Below are 23,137 nucleotides of genomic sequence, written 5' to 3'. Positions count from 1 at the left end.
AACATCCCATTACATTCCTCTTGAGAGGTTATAAAGCCATTACAGATCAGGGAGAGAGAAAAAGCCTTTATTTTCTGTTTGACAAAGATCTCCCTGTGCAGGTGCTGCTTTCAGATGCGTTCTTTGCTCTGCCTGTTTGCTGCATTTCCTCAACTTCCTCAACTGAACTTCTCCTTAGCTCTGCAGTCCTTTCACGGATATCTCGGTCATCTCCATCCTCTTCCTTCCCCCTTTCGCAGACTTTGCTTGTCTGTGGTTTGCATTCTGGGAATGGACCTCAGCTCACATCTCTCTGCAAGGTCCTGGAGCTGGTGAAGTTATAGCCCAAGGGGAGTGGCTTGTCCAAAATTTGCTGCTGCTAAATCGCATCCGAGGCCTCCGCCTTCACTTGCTTACAAGCTAGCAGAGGAAACAAGCCACGTGCATTTTCCAGTGGTCTGAACATCTGAAAGCAGCAGCACACTCCACAGAGTGCGGGTGAGTTGTCAACGTTTGCCCTCCACACCCATTTTCAGCTCTGATAGATTTGAGTCTTTTTGCATAGTGATGTGTATTTTGATCAAGTGTTTGATGTAGAATTTCCTTTTCCTGCTTCAGGAAGCCATCTGTATAGGCCAGGAAATGTTTTTTTGTTTTTTTTAATGACATGCTAATGCACCTTACAGTGAGGCTGACATGGGAGAAGAACGCCACAGAAAAGAAACAAATTAAAATCATCGTGGTGGGACCAAACTCTCCTTGAGGACTCGGTTAGACGTAAGTGCTTTACCATGGCCATCATATTCTCTGGGTGTCTTTCTACACCCTAGGCACTGCACTTTCTTTCTTTTTAAAGCAAGTCCTCGGCCCCCTTAGAAAGAAAGTTATGAAACAAAATGTGCAGGTACCCTTTTAAGTCATTTCTGTGAAATGAACAGGCCAGCCTACTCTCCCCTCTGTTTGTAGCAAACAAGTGAAGTCAGAGCTGTGATTGATAAATTTGATGTTTGGTTCTGCTGTTTCGCCATCCCCTTTAATGCACTTTTCCTGCTTCTGCCTTATTTTCTAGGCAGAATTATCGTGTGAAAATACAATCATGGGAAAAACTTCACCATGACTGTATTCTCTCTGATTTTGCATTATGTCATCCTCCCATGGCAGTCATTTTGTGACTGGTGTGCCACCCCAAACTCTCTCAAAATTTAAGAAGTGCCCCCTGGTCCAAAATAGTTGGAAACCCCTAATGTACTAATACTGGTCCCTAGTAAATCCATTTTCCTATTTTTGCTTTCGGGGAATATGTTCAGGTTCTCTTTTAAAAGTTGTGTTTGAGTGTCCTGGCATATACCAGAATATTTCAGGTTTCAGCCTTGTTCCCGGTCTGGAGTTAACCCCCTGAGGTTGAGTGTGTGTGCATGCATCTTTGATTCACAGAGTTGAAAGGGATTCCAAATGTTATAGGTGGCTATCCAGCTTCTCCTTTAAAAATCCCTAACATCTGGAGGCAGTATTTCCCACTCTTGAACATCTTCTTAATGTTTAGCCCAAATACTCTTTCTTGTAGTTTGTTCCATAGAATCATAGAATTGTAGAGTTGGGATGGATCCTCAGGGTCATCTAGTCTAACCCCTGTGATGCAGCAATCCATCTTAAGCATCCCTGACAGATGGCCATCCAATCTCGAATGAAACCTCCAATGAAAGAGAGCCTACCACCAATTAGAAAGGACCAATTGGTTAAAGGTATACAACTCGGAGCCGAACAGTATAAATTGAAAGCTTTTGCCGATGATTTAGTTTTGACATTACAGGAGCCAGAATCCAGCACTAAAAGAGTATTGCAACTAATTCAAGAATTTGGTCAGGTTGCGGGTTTTAAGTTGAACAAGCTGAAAACTAAGGTGTTAGAGAAAAATCTAACAGTGATTGAGAAAGAGAGGTTTCAGAAGGAGACAGGATTAACATTGGTTAAGAAAGTGAAATACCTGGGGGTTAATATGACTGCTAAGAATGTGAATTTATTTAAAGATAATTATGAAAAATGTTGGATGGAAGTGAAAAAAGATCTAGAAATATGGTCAAATTTGATGTTATCATTACTAGGCCGAATTGCTGCGATAAAGATGAATGTATTGCCAAGGATGTTATATTTGTTTCAAACATTGCAAATTTTGGATAAGATGGACTGTTTCAAGAAATGGCAGAGAGATATCTCTAGATTTGTCTGGCAGGGCAAGAAACCTCGAATAAAATTTAAGATTTTAACTGATGCTAAAGAAAGAGGTGGATTTGCCCTGCCAGACTTGAAGCTTTATTATGAATCAGCCGCTTTTTGCTGGCTGAAAGAATGGCTGCTTCTTGAAAACACAGATATTTTGGATTTAGAAGGTTTCAATAATGTGTTTGGGTGGCATGCATATTTTGGTATGATAAGGTCAAAGCACACAAAGCGTTTAAAAACCATATTGTCAGGAAAGCACTGTTTAATGTTTGGATAAGATATAAAGACTTGTTTGAAAGTAAAACGCCAAGGTGGTTGTCACCAATGGAGGCTAAGGCTCTGAAAAAAACTTAATATGGAGGCAAATTGGCCGAAATATTGGGAAATTTTGGAGCAAGAAGGAGACAGATTAAAACTGCAGAGTTTTGATAAACTAAAAAACAAAGTACGAGATTGGCTTCATTATTATCAAATAATGGAGGCTTACAATTTGGACAAGAAATTTGGTTTTCAGGTGGAAAAATCAAAATTGGAAGCAGAATTGTTAGATCCCAAAACTAAGAATTTGTCAAGTATGTATAACTTGCTGTTGAAATGGAACACTCAGGATGAAATGGTTATATCTGTTATGATTAAATGGGCACAAGATGTTGGACATAACATTATGATGGCTGACTGGGAACAGTTATGGACCACAGGTATGAAGTTTACGGCATGTAATGCCTTAAGAGAAAATATTATGAAAATGATATACAGGTGGTACATGACACCAGTCAAGCTTGCAAAAATCTATCATTTGCCCGATAATAAATGTTGGAAATGTAAAGAGGTTGAAGGTACATTCTTTCACCTTTGGTGGACGTGCCCAAAGATTAAGACCTTCTGGGAGATGATCTATAATGAAATGAAAAAGGTATTTAAATATACCTTCCAGAAGAAACCAGAGGCCTTTCTCCTGGGCATGGTCAGCCAATTGGTGCGAAAGGAGGATAGAACTTTTTTTATGTACGCCACAACAGCAGCAAGAATACTCATCGCAAAGTATTGGAAGACACAAGATCTACCCACCCGGGAAGAATGGCAGATGTAGGTGATGGAGTACATGGAACTGGCTGAGATGACTGGCAGAATCCGGGACCAAGGAGAAGAGTCGGTGGAAGAAGATTGGAAAAAATTCAAAGTTTATCTTCAAAAATATTGCAAAATTAAGGATTGTTAGAAAGATGTTGGGAAAAGAAAATTATGTGGTTTTAGTAGAAATGACATAAAGGATTAAGTAAAAATGAGTTGGTGAAAGAGAGAATGTAAAATTATAGTATATTAAGACAAATTATTAAGATAAAAATAAGGTTGGAAGGATTTGCTGAAATAACAAATTGAATTAGAATACAAAAATGGGAGGTGTGAGGAGGTCAAGGAAACAAGTGAATGTAAGCAAGTGATGTACAGGTTTGACTGGTTTTTTTAATCTTTTTTTCTGTTTTATGGTTTTTGATGTTTTTATATATATATATGTACTGTTTTTTCTTTTTCTTTAATTGTTATTACTTTTATCTCTTTTTTTCTGTAATCTTTAAAATCTTAAAAAATTATTTAAAAAGAAAGAAAGAAAGAAAGAGAGCCTACCACCTTCTGAGGTAATCCATTCCTCTGTTGAATGGCTCTTACTATCAGAAAACTCTTCCTGATGTTTAGTCAGAATCTCCTTTCTTGTCATTTGAATCCATGGTTCAGACCCTCCCCTCTGGAGCAGAAGAAAAGAAGTTTGCTCCATCTTCCATGTGACATCCCTTCAGATAGTTGAAGATGGCAATCATATCACCTCTCAATCTCCTCTTTTCTAGTTGGTTCTGGTCTTATTATTCTTTGGAGCAACAAATTTGCTTCATCATGTTGGCAAGAACCCTTCAGATGTGTGAAGATGGTTCTCATTTTGCCTCTTAATTGCCTCTTCACCAGGTTAAGCATAACCAACTCCTCCAACCTTTCCACATAGGCCTCCACAAATTCTACTTTCTTTGCATCTCAGGTTTTTGGAGGTCTGGACCACTTCTGGCTTTTGAGGCCCCTAGCCATAATAAATGCAGCCACAGAAAATTGAAGGCACATTAAGGCGAAATAAGGCACACACACAAAAAGATATAAAGGAAAAAGTGAGTCATAATTCTTTTCTTTTTTTTTAACAAATGCATTTCAAGTCTTTTTTCTGTGAAATGCAGTAATTAATGAGGAAAGCTCGCTTTCGTACAGCGTCACAGTTGAGGTTAAGCATATGACAAAATCTGTATCAGTTAACAAAAAAAAAGTGTGTTTTTTTAAAAAATAGATTGCATCTCTTATTTGCTTAGATTTGCAGTTCTGAGCTGAGAATGTGTGTCACAATTTGATCTACTGTGGATAAAAGCAAGTTCTGGAACTTATCAAATGCCACAATGTCCCTTTTGAGCCCAAGTCCCTGCACCACTCTACTGTTGCCTTCCTCATGTCATGTTTGTGGGCACATTGATGCTAGAACATAGGCACACCACTGCCCACACAGGGGCACAAAAATTCCATTGTGTAGATTGCTTACCTCCCACCCTCTTAGCATAACTGCATGCCCAGGTGCAATATGTGCTTGATTGTTTAAGTATTAGGCTTATAGGCTGCTCTATCCGAAGGCCCCAATTTGGTTTTCACACATTTATAAGCTTTCTTCTTTCGTTTTCTTTATCCTGCCCAAACCGGCTTCAAATGCCTTTTTTCAGGTCCCTTGCAATTTGGGTTTCCTCTGAATGGTTTAATTTGACGGACAGTGACTCTTCTTCTTTTCACCCAGGATCTACAGTTTCCAGCTGGCCTTCTTGGCCAAGCCAAAAAATAAAGTCACCAACATCCAGGTTGCCAAGTCACCCAGCTTTTCCTGAGGGGAAGACCTGAGAGGCTAGGAGTGGCCTATGTTGGGCACCATCCCCTTAAGGTGCACAGGATGCTCTCAGGCAGGAAGTGTCCAGCACTCTGAAGAGGCAAGACCAGTAGAGAGGAAGGTTGCCAGTTTAGCCATGTGTGGCTAGGGCTTTCCATATTTGCCATGCAGCTGCCAAACAGCCCCCATCCTTCCTTCCAGCTTCAGAGCTGGAGGCGGGGAAGGGATTTGCCAAGCAGCTGCTTGAATGATCCTGCTCTCCTCTGTGGCTTCAGAGTCAGGAGGAAGGTTAGCCACTTTCCCCTCTTACTAGGTGACGGCACCATCCTCGCCATGGCAAGTGTATTTGTTGAAGGTCGCTTTTTAACTCCAGCAGCAGCCTTTAAACTTTTCTGATGCGGGGCCCACTGGTAGCCCAAACATGCATTTGCAGACCCAGTTTTTAATTTTTTCGCCATATATTTGAAGGGTGGTATTTCTGCTCCCCCATGAGGTTCCTTGGATCAGTTGTGGGAGCAAAGAACGCTACTGGTTCATGGCTGAGAGCAAATTCAGACATAGCAGGTAGCTCCAGCAGCAGGAGTCAAAGCGGCTTTTTGCTGGGTGCATCAACAAAATGTTATTTGTCACATTTTATCCTGTTTTAAATGCAGTCCAGATGAGTCTGGAAAGAGGGTTTCTTCTTCTTTTTGTCTTGCAGCTTCCAAATACACAAATGTGCCCGTAACTTTACTCTACCTCATTTCAGTTTCTTCTTCACATTGTAAACAGCTCCCAGACATTTGTGGCGTTTGGGGACCTGCGCTACATTTCCGGCAATACAGAGATGGGCACAGGATTTTGCCTTTTTCTCTTTGCATGTGCAGCTTTTATGGACCAGATACCAGGTAGGAAAGATGTCTTATTAGGGGCGAGGAGGTGGGCGATCCTGATTTCTTAAGAGGGAGTTGTGCGCCAGGGAGACCCAGGGGTGCCACACTTCATTTTTTCCATATGGCATAGCCATCAAATTAACATACTTCTGTATTTTCCTCGTGGTTCTCCCATGAGGAAAGGTTATAGCTTTGGGGACTTTTAAGTTCAGAGAAAAGGGGAGTGAGAGGCAACATGATAGGAGTGTATAAGATGATGCATAGAGAAAGGGGAGAGTGGGAAGTTTTCCCTCCCTCTCTCACCACGCTTCCACCTGTGGACATCCAATGAAGCTGATTGTTGAAAGAGTCAGGACACAGAAAAGGAACTCCTTCGCATAGTGCATAGTTAAAGAGGATGCAGGGATGGCCACAAATTTGGCTAGCTTTAAAAGAGGATGAGACAAATTAATGGAGAAGCCTATCAATGGCTACTAGCCATGATGGCTATGCTCTGCCTCTGAATAGCAGTTTCTGGAAACCACAGGAGGAGAGAGGGCTCTTGTGCTCAAATCCTGCGTACAGGTTTTCCACAGGCATCTGGTTGGCCACTGTGAGAACAGGATGCTGGACTAAGTGGGCCACTGGCCTGATCCAGCAGGTTCTTCTTATGTCCTTATGGAATCCTAAATTTTCCAAGGTCCACATTTATGTGTCCCTTCTCCCTGTGCATGGTGTAGGACTCATTTGTGTTGTTTCTGGAGGTGATGTGGAGGTGATGTTCATGGTGGGAGTACGTGCTGTTTCCTCTAAACTGATGGCCTGTCTTTCCCTCACTGTTGCTAAGGGGCAGCACCCAGTGGGAAAACAACCAGGCTACCCTTGGATCTTGGCGCGAAGAGTGATGTGGAGAAAGCCATGAGAATATTTGAGAGGCACCAGAAAGAAGGATGTGTCTCTGAAAGGAAGGAGCTGAGGAGGTAAGTTCTGATCTCAGATACAGATGTTTCTTTCCCTCAGCAAATGCTGTACCTGAACATTAGATTCCGCAGTGGGAAGGTCCTAACTCTACCCAGGCACAGTTCAGGCCCCATCTGCATGATACATTAAAAGCAGTATTGTACCACAGTCATGACTCCCCCCAGAGAATCCTGGGTATTGTAGTTTGTTAAGAATGCTGAGAATGTTAAAGGTAAAGGGACCCCTGACCATTAGGTCCAGTCGTGGCCGACTCGGGGGTTGCGGCACTCATCTCGCTTTATTGGCCGAGGGAGCCGGTGTACAGCTTCCGAGTCATGTGGCCAGCATGACTAAGCTGCTTCTGAAAAACCAGAGCAGTGCACGGAAACGCCGTTTACCTTCCTGCTGGAGCGGTACCTACTTATCTACTTGCACTTTGACGTGCTTTCGAACTGCTAGGTTGGCAGGAGCAGGGACCGACGAATGGGAGCTCACCCCGTTGCGGGGATTCGAACCACCGACCTTCTGATCAGCAAGTCCTAGGCTCTGTGGTTTAACCCACAGCGCCACCTGCGTCCCATATTAGGCCATCTCTATTCCTCTCAGACAGCTACAATTTCCAAAGTGCCCTGAGAAGAAATGGGGTTGGGGGTTAAACAACTCTGAGGAGGAGGGAAAACATGACCAGCACCTTAAACTCTTTTGAGGAAAGGTGTGAGAGGAATGTAATGAGATAAGTATGTAAATAATCCTCCCAATCTGTGCCAGAATCCATTGAGGCCTTTGGCAGCTCTGTGTTTCCAAGTGCAACCCTTAAGCATTTACACGCTTTCTCTCAACAATTTTCCACTTTCAGAGCCAAAGAAAATTTGGAGAAGACCCTGCTGCAAACCAGTCTGCTGACAGAGAATCTCACTGTTGTGCATGACAATATTCAAACATTAATATTCAGGATAAATCTTAGCGATTTCAGAGGACTGAATATCAGCAGCGACAGCTTAATGGTTAGTATTTCCCCACTATCTTCACACCCTGCTGCTGATTCTTGCTACCTAGAATGAATACCCAGCAGAGACACACAGAGTGGTAGACATGCTTTGAAAATGCACCAAGTTTTGACCGGGACTATGAACCCACTAACCCACCTGTAGCGCAAAGACACAGTTTTTCCTCAATCCAGACTCAAGCATGCTCACCCTCAGTGTGCAATCCTTCTTCCCACAGTGCTAGGTGTGGTTATGTGATACATGCTTGAAAATCCTCCCCTTGGTTAGGTTGTCCCTGTCTTTCCCTCCCTGCACATCCCCCAGGCGGAGAAGGAAGAAGGAAGTGGCGATTGCGATCTTGGTATATGTCTACAATGTCTCTGGGCAGGTGTGGATGGGCTCCCATTGCTGGAACCACCTATATTTGTGTTCAAATGACTGATTTTAAGGAAAGAGGTGGTGTCAGGACTAGCCCAGGACATTTTGCTGCTAGAGGCAAAAGCCCCTGCACAGTCCCCCACCTCCTGCTCCTTGCTACCACTGCTGGGTGCTCAACACTGCTGCTCACTTTCTGCTCCTCGACTCTGGCAGCATGCTCATGGACAGCAGTGGCCTCCTCCTCTACTCACTCCCAGTGGTGTAGCATGGGTTGCCAGCCCCCAAGGCTGTGCAGAGGTGGGGACAGTGTGTGGGAGAAAAATGTGGGATGTAAATGCAATTTTTTAAAAAATGCATTGGAAGGTGATGGACTCTCCTTCCTTGGAGGGAATTGGACAGAGTACTCATGTGCATTCAACTGCCTAACGGTGTCCGCATGACCTAAGAGATCACAGCCACATAGATAAGAAAAGAAGAGACATTCCATTGTCTGGAAAGGTCACTTCCTGGTTTGCATGGAGAAGTCGTTTTCAACAGAGCCTAGTGATGGAAGCGCACAGCTGTATTGAGGCAGCTCCCGGGGGTTGACATTTTGACCCCCTTAACAATTTTGTGCCTGGAGCAACCACTCCTGTGCCCCCCTTGCTACACCACCGCTCCTTCCTTCCTTCCTTCCTTCCTTCCTTCCTTCCTTCCTTCCTTCCTTCCTTCCAACTCTACATTTCTATGATTCTGCTCTATTAATATTCTCCTACATTATTTTCCATTGTCCTGGCTGGCTTCCTTTCTGCATGGCTCTTGGTATGCCAGGAATGCGAATATGTTCACAAAACCATGCAGAGAAGAACTTCAGTGAAAGGTCAAAGGTGGCCCTGTTTGCTTTCAGTTGGATGCCATTCCCAACCGCGGAGAACATTGTCTGGCTTTGACAGCCTCCAAACAGATTGCTTTTAAGAATATCTGAGCAAGTGATTTGCTCTGGGCTTTTCTTCAAATGCTCCTTTTGGAAGTGAAATGAGAACCCGGTGATGTGTTCCTATTATTTCACAGCTTCCCTTCACGTACGTTCCTTGCTCATTGGTTGATGACCCTCCTGTATGACTGCTCTGTCACTTTTTCATTAACCTGGCCCCCAGAATGCAGTCCTGGGTATTTGTGTCCTGCAGATCAGGTTCAAGAATGTGGACAAATAGCCTCAGTTTGCAATTAATTAATGGAAAGGGGCCTCATTACATGATCCTCACAGCAACATGCAACAAGAAAAACAGTTGGCTGCTTTTTAAATTTTATTTTATCCATAGATATACCTTGGGAGGTAGTGGACTCTCCTTCATTGGAAGTTTTTAAACAGAGGTTGGATGGCCACATGTCAGGAATTCTTTAGCTGTGATTCCTGTATTGCAGGGGGTTAGATGACCCTAGATGACCCTCAGGGCACCTTCCAACTCTGCAGTTTTATGATTCTATCAGTTGTGATGGGTTTCTACCAGTTATTGAGCCCTTATTTGCCCAGGCATTCCTTGGTCTTCCGTGCTAGTTCTAACAAGCCCCAGTTCCTGTAGTTACAAATTTCTGTTTTCATTGTTCTTACTATTTATTGCAAACTGTTTTGCCATTATTATTATTTTTTAAATGGAGGGTGGCATATAAATGCTTTTGAATGAAAAACAACGCCTTCCAATGTGTACATGTCTGTTTTGCTCTGAGCAGCGCAGTACCTCGGCGAAGAACCAAACCCGACATGCCATGCATTTCCCCGCTGAGCTAGCGAAGAGAGCCCAGGGCACAGCTGCAAAGGAGATGCGGCTCACCTGTATTTACCTGAAAACCTCTTGCTTCTTCCAGGTAGGCACTCCCTGGAACTTGAGGTTTGGTTAATGGGGTGATGGAGGTGGAGACTGGGCCAAGACAGTGGCCACGTAGAGTCATGGGAAAGCCAGCCTAATTTGTGCTACACTGCGGACATCCACACTTATCGTTTGCCCTGCTCTTTCCAGGCACAGGTTCGTGCTTAAAAACTCTGTGTCTGAGCAGGGTTTTCTTGTTTTTTGTTTCGCCCCCAGCTTTTCCCTCAAAAACCCACTCTTTAAAGCTCGTGAGAGCTGATTGAGCTTTAAAAAGTGGATTTTCATGGGGGAAACTCTGGGGCAATAAAGCTCTGCTGAAACATGGAACTTTTCAGCTCAGACGGTGCCTACAAAGAGTGGAGGAAAGGTAAGCCAATTCATGTGACTCTTTCTGGCTCATTTTAATGACTCTCTTATCTTACATATCCTTGCCTCTGACCTCTCCTTGTCTACCCTCGGCATCTGAAGATCACCTGCTCTGTCACTGTATTCTCTGGCGCCCTACAAATCCTATCAGCACCCGTCAACACAGCTGTGGTCCCGAGTGTGTTGGGGAGGGCTTCCCTGTTGACTCCATCCTTTCTCCCTTGCTGGCTCTTACACAATGTCAACTCTCTCTCTTTTTTAATCCTTTACATCTCTTCTCAAAAGCCCCCTTCCCACAGAAACTTGGGTGCAACTACTGTCGCCATGCCTTGCTGTGACTAAGGTGGCATATTCATTGTACCTTCACAGCATATTCAAAGCACATTCTCTTCCCTCAGAGAATTCTGGGCACTGTAGTTAACCCTTCTAACAAGCTGCAGTGCCCAGAATTCTCTGAGGGAAAAGAATGTGCTTTAAAGGTTTACAGACAGTGACTGTTTTATGCACCTCCAATTGACACTCAACCACCAATATGTGGGTCCTTTTGGACCTGGAAGAGGGCAGAATGGGTGGCCTCATGAGCGTAAGTACAAAGCCTAGGTTTACTTGAATACCATGGCAGCCATCACAAATGAGCCCCCCTGTTCCCCACTGCATTGATTTCCTCACACTTCCTTTGTTGTCTCCCTGACACAGATTCCCAGCGGCTTCCCTCCCTTTTCATCTTTTCCATCTGTAAAGGACAGGGGTGGGAAAATCCAGGTCTGTTGGCAGCAACCACCTTGAGGTGCCTGGAGTAACTTAAAGCAGTTGTTCCCAATGGAGTGGACTGCTCTGCTGCTGCTGCTGATCAGCTCTACTGGCTGAACAGGGGGGGAATTGTGAGGAGGGTTGCTTAAAGACTCCCTCCCCAGTGATCCCATGCCAAGTCTTTTTTGCTTTTTATCTTGTAGGACAGAAAGAACCACTCCTTGCTGAATGATGACATCTTAGGGGCCACCTTTGGGAATATCAGTGTTACTCAACTCAGTCAACCAGTGGAGATCAGGTTTTGGCACAACCGCACACTGGTGAGTTGTGCTGCAGCCACAGTGGTCACCCAATAAGCGTTTGTTCTGTGCCAGACTAGTCAGCGTGGTGCCCTCCAGGTTTTGGAATCACAGTCCAGCTGGCACTATGCTGTGTTTATTGTATGTGTATGTTTTTAATAAAACACATATGGTGTTTTTAATTCTATTAATGTTTATTTGTTTTTAATGATAAAAAGGGTGGGGTATTTTTTTTATTTTTTTTTTTTTGCTATTCTTATTTATCTGTGAGCTGCCTTGAATCCCTGTCAGGGGAAAAGGTGGGTTATAAATAAATTAACAACAACAACAACAACTCCCGGCAATGCAGGAATCACATTTGTCAGACTCCGCCTCCCATCAGTCCCAATAGCCAATCGGCAGGTATGATGAGAATTTTAGGCCAACAGTGCATGGGAGACACTCTATTAGCTGCCCCTGCCTTCCTCTTACAAGTTCCTGAGAGAATAAAGCAAAGCTTTTCTGCAAAAAGCAGTTGGGAGGGCAGTGAGGCTGCAGCTCCAACACTGCAGCAAAGCAGAGGGGAACCTTCAGCCAGGCTTCCCCACTTGGCCTGTGAGGCTGTTTTGACCCTGCCATGCCCACTTACCCTGTACCTGACATCAAATGTGGGGCAGCTAAAGATGTGGCTGGCCTAAAAGGGGGATTTGAAGGCACCAACAACTGGGGGGGGGGGGGGCTGCAAAGCCCTGTGCACAGCATAACATGCCTGACCCCCAAAGCTACCTTGTTCCACCATACAAGACAGGCTAATTCAGGGAGATGTAGCTATATTCTGCGCCCACAGTCAGAGGCAGCTGACTCTGGATTCCAGAGGCTGGAAACTGCTCTTGTTCTCAGGTCCTGCTTGTGGACTTCTTCTAGGCACCTGGTTCATCACTATAAGAACAGGGTGCTGGACTAGATGGGCTACTGGCCTGATCCAGCAGGCTCCTTATGTTCCAGTGTTCATTTACCTGGATGATCAAGCCATGATCTCCAGTTGCGCTTCACCATTAGTGTTGTATTTCTGTAAATCCTCTAGTCCTTATATTTTTTGAGGAGGGGCAGTTTTGCAGAGGAAGCCCTACTGCAGAGGGAGGCACATGCTTCTGGTTTCTCCCTTTTTACATTCCAATGCAGGACACGAGGGACACAGGAGGAAACTTAAGTCAGTTGCTGTGCAAAGCACAGGCCATGGTTGTGCATCCCTATATTTTAGATGTGGTGGGGGCAAGCATCATCATCATCATCATCATCATTAGCACTGTCTGACTGAGAAGGGCAGGGATTGTGTTGCTGGGCATCACCATCTGCCTGACAAGCACTCTTCTGTTGCACTGAAGGAATTCTGCCCTAGAGGTAGGAAAGCGTTTTCATCAACTTGTCTCTGTTTCATTCTAGGCCAATGCCAGTGTGGCCTGTGTTTTTTGGCTGGAAGGAACAGGTAAGGCCAGAATTTGCCTCTTATTCATCCTCTTCCCTTCCTATTTCCACGCCAGTGGTTTACAAACTAACAAAAGCAGCATATAAGCAAGGGAAAGGAACAAATGCAAGTATTTTTTAAAAAATAAGCTGTGATACTGTTGCTGTGAGAATCCTGAATGTAACAGTTCACAGGACTAGAGGCATCAGCCTTAATTAGGACCAAATTAGAGGAGACTTCGTTCACACAATTAGCCAATGTGTGAATGTTTTTTTAAAAAAACAACATGGGGAGATGAAGGTGGGGCACTTTAATCCTTTGCCCCTTGCACTGACCCTGATTTGGATTTAACCCCCCCCCAATTGTTTTGGAAGGAAACCTCTCATTTGTGCCAATGGAAACACCCTCTTTCCCCAATGCAAATAGCAGGCATGGGGTGCCTGACCTCTGAATTAGGACCACAGTAGGGGACAAAGCCCTCCTCTCCTTTCTGCTAGGGTCCTTCTATGGATCCTACACACATGTGCCCCTCCTTCGCTGCCTGCTTTAAAAAAAAAGTATGCATGCAATTGCTTGTTGTGTCAGTGGCCCCTTGTCTAGTTTGGCCCTTGTTCCTGCTGCTTTCTGAGTGTGGTTGGGTATCTCCCCTTTGGCAGAAGAGGGCAGCATGGGGAACTGGAGCCAGGAAGGCTGCACAACTAACATCAGCTGGGAGGGCATGGTTCTGTGCCAGTGCAACCACCTCACCTACTTTGCTGTCCTTGTGGTAAGTGTGGGGCTCCCTTGTGGCCCAGGTCCTCTCTCAGGGTCCACATCCTCTCTCTGGGCTGCAACACTTCAGGCAGCTGATGTGGGGTTGGTGGGGGAGCAGAGACAGGCTCCTAGGACTGAACTTTCCTCCATGAAAAAATGTGTCTTGCACCTAGAAAACTAGCCTGTTGGGGAGAATACATATCCATTTCATCTGAATTCCTTCTGTTTTCATCTTTGCATCCTCTTCCTTCTCTGCTCATTTAGCAAATCTCCCCAACCACTCTGGATGAATCTCTGCTGGCTCCTCTGACCTACATCACCAACATAGGCTGCAGTATCTCTGCTTTTGCATGCCTGCTCACTATCTTTTTCTACATTTTATCCCGGTAAGTACAGTGCTCCTTCAGTCAATACCTAAGAAACTTGCTTCCTGCATTAAAGGCAGGCAATATTTTTTAAAAAATAAGATCTGATAGTGGTTTCGGAGTGCATTTTGGTTCCTGTGGTATAAACGCTTCTGTCAAATATGTAGTGCAGGTTTTTGAAACATTGCAAATACCTGCAGCACCTGCCTGACCTGATGCAAGAGGGGATGACTGTGCGGACCATGAGTAATGGTCGCTCCTTCAAGTCTCTGAAAAACTTTTGCCTGCTTCCAGCCCCAGACTATGAAGAATAAAATGATAGTTGTTTGGGGTTCTTCCATGCCGGTTTTGGTAGTGTGGGATTTCCAAGCTGTTTTGAAAACTTCAGCATCTCTTCATTAAACGATTCTGTAAGCAAATTTATGGAAACGTGATTTCTCTTTGAAAATATTCTCCCAGCCTCTGCTGGCCACTAGGGGTAGATGTTGCTCCGTTGAAAGCATTTGCATAACATTGTACAGTACACACAATTTGTTGTTGGCATCGGTCTGTCTCCAGAGTCAGTGGAGTGCGCCTCTGGAAGTGAAGTCAAACTGCTGAGTTAGCAGCACTGAAGTGTTCTCCCTGGGGCACAAGCCCAGGCAATGTGTATGGAGGGCCTGGGCTGCCCAGATGACAGTTGATGCAGTCCAAAGGAAAGAAGAGCAATACATTTGGCACCAGCTTGGTTGCAGGAGTTGCTGGAAGGAGACATACAAGGCGCCATCCAACTGTCTTAGGGACTCCACTCTAGATTTGTGTAGGTGGTTCCCCTCATATACATGCAAACACTCTCTTTTTAAAGTTTTTGTTTATTACATTTATATCCCACCCTTCCTCCCAAAGGAAGGACACCTTGATCAAGACCTGGTCTGCAGATTCCCCCTTCTGTATTTAACTCACCCCATGAGATCTAGTAACTTGACCTTTTTTAAAAAACTGAAATCCTTACAATTTTAAGACTGCAACCCAATCATATGCACACGTACCCGAGAGTCGGTCTCATTGAACTCAATGGGATTTGCTCCTCAGGAGATACACATCACGTTCTGCTGTAAAGGATGCAAAGATCTCATGCCTAAAGCCACTTCCACAGCCTTGAGATCCCATTAAGTACTAGAAAGAGTATACCAGCACAGTGTCTGCCCTGTCTTTTACTGAGTCAGCAAAACTCTCCATTTTAATACCTTTTGCAGGAAAATCCAGCATGATTCCACAACAAAGATCCACATGAACCTTCTGGGAGCCCTCTTCCTTCTCAATGTTTCCTTTCTGGGCAGCAGTTTCCCAGCATCAGCTAGCTCTTCATGGTTGTGCACAGCCGCAGCCGCTTTCCTCCATTACTCTCTGCTCTGCTGCCTGACCTGGATGGCCATCGAAGGCTTCCACCTCTACCTGCTCGTGATCCGAGTCTACAACTCATACATCATGCGCTACCTCCTTAAACTGTGTTCAGTTGGCTGGGGTGAGGATCAATATGATTTCCCCCCGTTATATCTTTTTAATAACCATCTCTGGTATGCTTACAATAGCAAACGAAACATTAAAACAGCAATGTGTGCAGACTTCCCCCATAATATACACCAGGCTTCCTCAACCCTCCAGATGTTTTGAGACTATAATTCACATCATCCCTAACCACTGGTCCTGCTAGCTAGGGATCATGGGAGTTGTAGGACAAAAACATCTGGAGGGCTGAGGTTGAGGAAGCCTGATATACACACTTGTATTTGCCTACTTTGGTTGGAGAACTGGATCACAAAATTCAAAGAAGTGCAAATTTCAAAGTCTTGCTGTGTTTCAGCTTGTGCATTGCTTCAGGAAGTGTGAATTAGGTAGGTTTACAGAAAAATGAGAACCTATGAATTTCTTCCCTGTGCTTCCCTGAAGGTAAAATGTGGGCATGACCTTCTGCTTTGCATTCGACTGAAGTGTCTAGGCCTGCACTAGGCAGCCCCTTTCTTGTTTAAGCTGGCAGCTTGAGGATGGAAATCTATGCCACACCTACAAGGAAGATTCAGCATTTTACCTTAGAATACACTTTTTGAATGCCTTTTATCCTAAAACACACTTAAAAAGAGAGAAAACAACAACCACATTTTAACCTCAAGTATGAATTTTGGTGTATTGTTTGAGCCAAGAACTGCCTAATAAAATTCAGAGAAGTGTGAAAACTGAGGGATAACTGTGTATTAGTCTGGAAAGTGTGGATCAGGTTGGCTGAGTTAACTCCGTCATTCTTGGTTTATCCAGAGATACTCTGGCATATAACTCCTCCATCCTGACTTAGCTGGCACCCAGCTGGCTAAGCTGAGCCTAGCAGATCTTAAGCCGGAACAATTTCCAACCCTGCTACAACGTACAATGTTGCCAGATTCTCCACAGCAGTGTTCAAAATTCGTCAGATGATGACCTGAGCCATAGACTAGATTTAGTGAACACTCACATCAAAGTGCTCTCTAAATTGATAGCTGTAGTCTTTTATATACTAACCTTTCATGTTCTTCCACATCTGTTTAATGCTCCTAACCCTTCTTTTAGATTCTTTTAGTTTCTTTTAGATTCTTATCGTCTTTTATATATACCTTCTGTTTTAATACTTTTTAGCTTTCCATAATAATAATAATAATAATTTATTATTTATACCCCGCCCATCCGACTGAGCCTCCCCAGCCACTCTGGGCGGCTTCCAATTGAGTGTTAAAAAAATACAGCATTAAATATTAAAAATGTCCCTAAACAGGGCTGCCTTCAAATGTCTTTTAAAGAGAAGATAGCTGCTTCTTTCCTTCACATCTGAAGGGAGGGCGTTCCACAGCGCGGGCACCACTACCGAGAAGGCCCTCTGTCTGGTTCCCTGTAATCTCAGTTCTCGCAGTGAGGGAACTGCCAGAAGGCCCTCAGCGCTGGATCTCTGTTTTACAGATTTGACATTTGACAGATTCTAAATGACTGTATCCCACCCTACTTATGCAGGTCTATGACCATAATAAATATTTGATTGACTGAGCCGGCATAAGCATTCTGTGGGTGTAGCAGGGGCCTGACCAGGGGGGTGGGAGACTTAGGCTGGATCCTAAGCCCATTCATCTTGGCCACATGACCTGGCAACCCCATGTAAGTTAAACCAGCAGAAAGGGTGGTGTAACCCAAACACTATTTTCAAGGCTTGTTTCCTCCACCCAGCGTTAGCCCTGCTGCTGAGCACAGTTTGGATCTGGTGCAACTTTAGGCTGATTTAACTTACATTGGCCTTGAGCATCTTTTGTGGCTTCAGACATTGAAATGACATTATTTATTCTGGACGTAGGCTGTGTGTCAGGCGATCTGGATAGGTTTGAGCTCTGTAGAACATGCAATGAGTGTACCTTTTATCTTGTATGTGTGGTTGTGCTTAGGACCGCAATGCTCGTGAATCTTCTTTGTGCCTTTACCACTGCGCATTCTTGGATCCAACAGGGTTCCCTGGCTTAGCAGTGGTGATCATCTTCCTGAGCAACAGCCAAATTTATGGCCGTTATGGTATCAAAACCAGCTCTGCTCACCGCAACAGTACCATGTGAGTTTCGGGGGGGGGGGGCGGACCAATGGTCTTGGTAGCAAATTATTTCATCATGTGGGTATTGTTGATTTATGTAGTGCCATCAGTGAGTGGGACGCTTTATTTCAGGGGTCAGCAAACTTTTTCTGCAGGGGGCTGGTCCACTGTCCCTCAGACCTTGTGGGGGGGGGCAGACTATATTTTGAAAAGAATATATGAACGAATTCCTATGCCCCACAAATAACCCAGAGATGCATTTTAAATAAAAGCACATATTCTTCTCATTGGGACGCAGGTGGCGCTGTGGGTTAAAGCCTCAGTGCCTAGGGCTTGCCGATCGAAAGGTCGGCGGTTCGAATCCCTGCGGCGGGGTGCGCTCCCGCTGCTCGGTCCCAGCGCCTGCCAACCTAGCAGTTCGAAAGCACCTCCGGGTGCAAGTAGATAAATAGGGACCGCTTACCAGCGGGAAGGTAAACGGCGTTTCCGTGTGCGGCTCTGGCTCTGGCCAGAGCAGCGATGTCACGCTGGCCACATGACCCAGAAGTGTCTCCGGACAGCGCTGGCCCCTGGCCTCTTAAGTGAGATGGGCGCACAACCCCAGAGTCTGTACGGGCAGGGGTACCTTTACCTTTACCTTTTATTCTTCTCATGTAAAAACACCAGGCAGGCCCCACAAATAACGCAGAGGTGCATTTTAAATAAAAGGGCACATTCCACTCATGTAAAAACACGCTGATTCCCTGACCGTCCACGGGCTGGATTTAGAAGGTGATTGGGCCAGATTCAGCCCCTGGGCCTTAGTTTGCCTACCCATGCTTTATTTAGTAACATCAGGCTTCTGCCTCACAAAGCTTACAATCTGAGAGGAAGCGATGAGGAGAGGGAAGGGAGAAGCAAAAGTGATGGAATTCACTTTTAGCAGTCTTATCCTACTTGGGGGTTTCCAGATGTTTAGGCTGCTATCAGTCCCAGCCACATATCTAGTGGGGAAATGCAGTTATGGGCACTTCGCTTAGTTTCACTTCCAGTGCCTCTGTGGTGTCCCTCCCCTGCTGCTCTGCCCCCCCTCCAAAACTCCTGGTTCAGGAGGAGGGCTGGAGCTCATCTGCACTTTAGAGCCTCTCTCAGCACCTACCACAGTTGTGCTGTTGTTGCAATATGTGTCTGAACCCACTTGGGTGCCCAAGCACTTCTGTGTAATCACCCCCCCCAAGAGGTTTGGGGTCTTTTGCTGGAGTTATGACGTCCATCCTTTTATGAATATGTGTCTGCCGTTGACTCTATGCCCACAAGAAGGTCTTACAAACAAAGGAATAAAGAAAGAATGAATGAAAGTAACAGAATACATAAGTGCTGCTTGTGATGGCAAAATTGCAATTTAAGCAGGCAGCAGATTGCACAGCAACATGCACATACCTTGATCTAAAGAGTGGAAAAATCCCTAACCATTTTCAATGTGGGCCTGGCAATTTTGCCAGAGAACCCATACTAATAGTAAGTTAAGCAATAGTGTTTTGTTTTGTTTTGTTTGTTTGTGTGTGTGTGTGTGTGTGTGTGTGTAGAGAGAGTGAGCAAGAGAGAGAAGAGGATACCTGTCCTTAAGCATGTGTGTGTTTGTTCCTTGTGTGCGCTGAATAAAGATCCTAATTCGAACTAGGAGAGCCATGATAGCCAGCTAACTACTGAAAATATGGAGCCTCCCCCCATCTTCCATTCTACAACATTGTTGCGGCATCCCTTATGGTGCCCCTGAGGCTCTGTGCCCAGTTGTGACTGAAACGGCTGCACCCCCCTAAATCTGCTTCTTCTCAGCCCTACCTGGAGATACTGGGGTTTGAACACAGGACCTTCTGCACTGTGGCCTCCTCCTGTGAGGGCTGTGGGAAGCGTTGGGGCTAATATCCTCTTGTATTCTCCCCCCCCACCCATATGAAAAGAAGAAAGAGAATCTGGAAGTGTCTCACTGAGTTCTCTCCTCCTGCAGGTGCTGGATCACTTCTCCCACAGTGCATTACTTCAACCTGATTTACTGCAGTGGCACCATAGTCTTCAATATGGCTGTCTTGACCTTGGTGGTTTGGAGGCTCAGGCAGCTCCGAGCCAGTCCTCGGCAGCGGAAAGAGCATTCCTGTAAGGACATGGTGACAGTTCTTGGGCTGACATGCCTCCTGGGTGCCACCTGGGCATCAGTTTTCTTCTCCTTCGGGGTGCTCTCGGTCCCACAGATCTTCCTGTTCACTGTCCTCAACTCACTTCAAGGTTTGTGAGCTCAGCATGTTGCTGGGAGCCAATGCTTCTCTCCTTTAACGCTTCCCAATTTGCAGCCCCTCCAAGCCTACTGAAGTTGCTCTCTTTGCTCACAGGGCTTTTCATCTGCCTCTGGTACTGCACCTTGAGGTCCCATTCGCAGGACAACATCTCAACGGGCTCTCGTTTATCTCGTTCATCTCAGTGACTGCAGCATTGCATGACTGGCGAAGCCTTGGGACAAAAGGATGCCCAAATTCTGGAAATTTAGTGGGTGTTGCCTTCCAAAAGGGAATCTTCATAGGAGGAGGAAGGAAGGCAAGTATATGCATGTGGCCTAAATCAGGGATTGGGAATCTGTCGCCCTCTAGATGTTGTTGGACTCCAACTCCCATGAGCCTCAGCCAGCATGGCCAATGTCAAGGATGATGGAACTTGTAGCCCAGAAACAGAGAGCCAGAGTGGTGTAGTGGTCAGTGTGCTGGACAAGGACCTGGGAGAACCGGGGTTCAAATCTCCACTCAGTGGGTGACCGTGGGCTTAGCCTACCTCACAGGGTTGTTGTGAGAAGAAAATGGGGAGGAGAAGTAAGTGCACGACCTTGAACTTCTTGCAGGAAAGGTGAGATAAATACATAATCAATCAATCGATAAATACCTGGAGGGTCACAGTTTCTCAATCCCTGATCTAAATCCTACATAGCTGCAGGGGAATCTTGTCTTGGCCCTCACTGTCAGCTGAAGAATTCAGACTCAAAGCTTGGTTTCAACCAAAGAAACTTAAATCAGGGTGGTACAAAATCAAGGCAACAGTTGAAAGGTACAGTAGGTATGCAAAAGGATTAGAAATATGGCTATGCACATGCTTAAGGTGTTGATCCAACAAGTGACATGGCCCCTGCCCCAAGTTTTTGAAGGATGGGGTGGGCACAGTCTTTAGCATGGCAAACAGGTGGAGTCTCAAGACCAGGCAAGCAAACAGGCATTCCTCCAGGTGGCTTGAGCCCATGGGGCAGAAATGACACATCTCCGGTTTAGTGGATGGAGCAGCGGAGGGCCAGGTACAAATCCATCCCCATCCACACTGTGAGAGTAAAAGGATGGTCATTGCATACAGCTGTCATAAGACACCCATCTGGAGGCACCCCATCTCTGCTTCATGACCTTTCTCCTCTTCACCCTGCTCTGAACTGCAATGAACCTATGCACAAATGTCATCTTTTCCAGCAGAGTTTGTGCCATTGCTCAGGCAAGATGCATCAGTCACTGAAGCATTTCCTATCCTCAGAGCTCCTTCCTGTAAATTTCTTACCCAATGACATTGTTGAATACATGCTCCAGTGAGCTAGCAGGAAATGTCAAATGGCAGAAGGACGAGATTCCGAAGGCCGATACTCTGCAACCTGGTATAGGGTGCTACTGGAAAATGGTCAACACAGAAAAAACAATGTGTTTGTTTGCTGAATCCCATATTGTACTCACCACATCAGACTTCCACCCTCCAACTTGTAGCATGCTTCTCTCTCTTTGTCCTACCTGTACATAGGATTTGCAGGCAGGCAGCATCCTTCTATAGGACTGGAGAGGGTGGCAAGCCTGAGGCCACCTTGGGAGTTCACAGCAAAGGTGAGATCTGAATGAAGGACATCCTCATTTGCAGCCTGGAGAGCCTGGTCTGACTCTGTATAAGGCAGATTCCCATGTTCCTATAGGAAAGATTTGCCATGATTGCCAAAAAGTAAACCATCCAGCTGAAGGCTGCACTGCAGATAATGTGTAGACTTCAACTCCTGTGCCTACTTTGGACAGTTTTCTTATCTCTGCTTACTTTTATATCTGACTTGACTTCCTTTCGTTCTTTGTCTGCTCTATTAGTGATATCAGCAAAAATGTTCTCACTTCAAACTTCCAGTAAAGCAAAACAATTGCTATGTAAGCTGATTTAAAAGGACAAACCTATTTTAGTAACTTCTTGAAATCTTCTTACAATTTTTGTAATCTTCCAGTATATTTGAGGAAGTAACTCTCATGCTCATTGTGTGCCAACTATTGTATAAATGTTTTGCACTTTGTACAATGTTCAGAGCACCAATGGCACAGATGTTCAAGGTGACTCTCCTGATATGCATTTTAGAAAAATAAAGTGATGCCGCTGGCATATGTTTCAAATGATTATTTTGTGTTCTGATTTCCACAATATTACCAAAGCTTAACACATAGCAAAATGTAAAAGGAAAAAAAATTCAGTTTGCAAGATGGATAGAATGGAGAAAGAGAGAAAGAGAGAAAGAAAGAAAGAAAGAAAGAAAGAGAGAGAGAGAGAGAGAGAGAGAGAGAGAGAGAGAGAAAGAGAGAAAGGAAGGAAGGAAGGAAGAATAAAAAGAGGCTGTACAGTATGTTCAGAGGATGGGAGTGGTCAGGTAGAAAGAGGGGGAAAGACCTGGTTATTCAGTGATCCACCACTCTCTCTGTCCCCCACAGGGAGGGTGGGTTGGGCAACTCACTTTTGACTGAGAGGAAACCACCACCTGCCAACTACACATAGTGGATTCTTGGAATTGTGGAGTTAGCAGCTGGGGCTCCCATCAGAAAGAAGAAGAGAAGTCTCTGGCAGGGCAAAATGTGGCTGCCATGCTTGGACTACACATCCATTCCACTCCCTGGAACTCAGACCCACTGAGCACTTTCTTACTCCACTTTCCAGGCTGTTATTTGCAGTGGGCAGAGAGAAGCTGAGTGTGATTTCATTGTGCCAGGCATTCACTACGGCAGCTTTCTCCAGCTTGGTGCCCGCCAAATGTTTTGGACTTAAACTCCCCCCCCAGCCCCCAGCCAGCCCAGCTGTGCTCCCATCAGCTCCCCCAATCAGCGTGGCAGTATAATGACTCTTCCTCTGAAAAGGAAGTCCCAGAAGTTTGCTCTCTCTGTGTTGTTATCATTATCATCCTTCACATTTATTCATCATTTCCCACAAGAAGATGTCTCAAAGCAGCTAACAAAGCCATAAAATACAAAGCAACTTAAAGATCAGTTATCAAAACAATTTGATGACCCACTACCCACTGGTCTTAAATCCATGCTAATTTTCCTGAAAATGGAAGTCTGGCCTGAGCAAAAGTCTGGGATCTCAGCCGTACCTTCAGATGAAGCCCTGTCCAGTAGCAGAATCTTACTTGCCTGCCTCATTCCACAGACCACTAAGTGGGTA

General features: G+C 45.1%; 1 protein-coding gene across 6 annotated transcripts; it reads left to right on the top strand.

Annotated features, from left to right (window-relative positions):
• Nucleotides 1-20,450, top strand: ADGRG5 (adhesion G protein-coupled receptor G5). Of its 6 annotated transcripts, XM_079989202.1 has the most exons (15): nucleotides 1-477; nucleotides 666-756; nucleotides 4,229-4,352; nucleotides 5,876-5,991; nucleotides 6,803-6,935; nucleotides 7,772-7,919; nucleotides 9,990-10,124; nucleotides 11,446-11,562; nucleotides 12,964-13,006; nucleotides 13,642-13,751; nucleotides 14,003-14,124; nucleotides 15,339-15,607; nucleotides 17,602-17,701; nucleotides 19,668-19,942; nucleotides 20,047-20,450. In XM_079989202.1, the coding sequence occupies exons 4-15, from the start codon at nucleotides 5,931-5,933 to the stop codon at nucleotides 20,136-20,138; spliced, it is 1,605 nt and encodes a 534-aa protein (XP_079845328.1). In that variant the 5' UTR covers nucleotides 1-477; nucleotides 666-756; nucleotides 4,229-4,352; nucleotides 5,876-5,930; the 3' UTR covers nucleotides 20,139-20,450. The 6 variants fall into 6 exon arrangements, with proteins under 6 accessions (XP_079845328.1, XP_079845331.1, XP_079845329.1 ...); XM_079989205.1 differs by lacking the exon at nucleotides 666-756; XM_079989203.1 differs by lacking the exon at nucleotides 4,229-4,352.
• Nucleotides 20,451-23,137: the final 2,687 nt, after the last annotated feature.

The sequence above is a fragment of the Podarcis cretensis genome (assembly GCF_951804945.1).
Source record: "Podarcis cretensis genome assembly, chromosome: 8".
Taxonomy (NCBI): Eukaryota; Metazoa; Chordata; class Lepidosauria; order Squamata; family Lacertidae; genus Podarcis; species Podarcis cretensis.
This window is presented reverse-complemented; position numbering and strand designations above follow the sequence as displayed.

What these genes read in the sequence shown, in the direction of transcription:
- ADGRG5 (XM_079989206.1), top strand. Translation starts at nt 5,931, where the DNA reads ATGGGCACAGGATTTTGCCTTTTTCTCTTTGCATGTGCAGCTTTTATG. An exon ending in GCTCACCGCAACAGTACCAT is followed by an intron (nt 17,702 to 19,667) that starts GTGAGTTTCGGG and finishes CTCCTCCTGCAG; the next exon opens with GTGCTGGATCACTTCTCCCA. An exon ending in TGTCCTCAACTCACTTCAAG is followed by an intron (nt 19,943 to 20,046) that starts GTTTGTGAGCTC and finishes CTTTGCTCACAG; the next exon opens with GGCTTTTCATCTGCCTCTGG.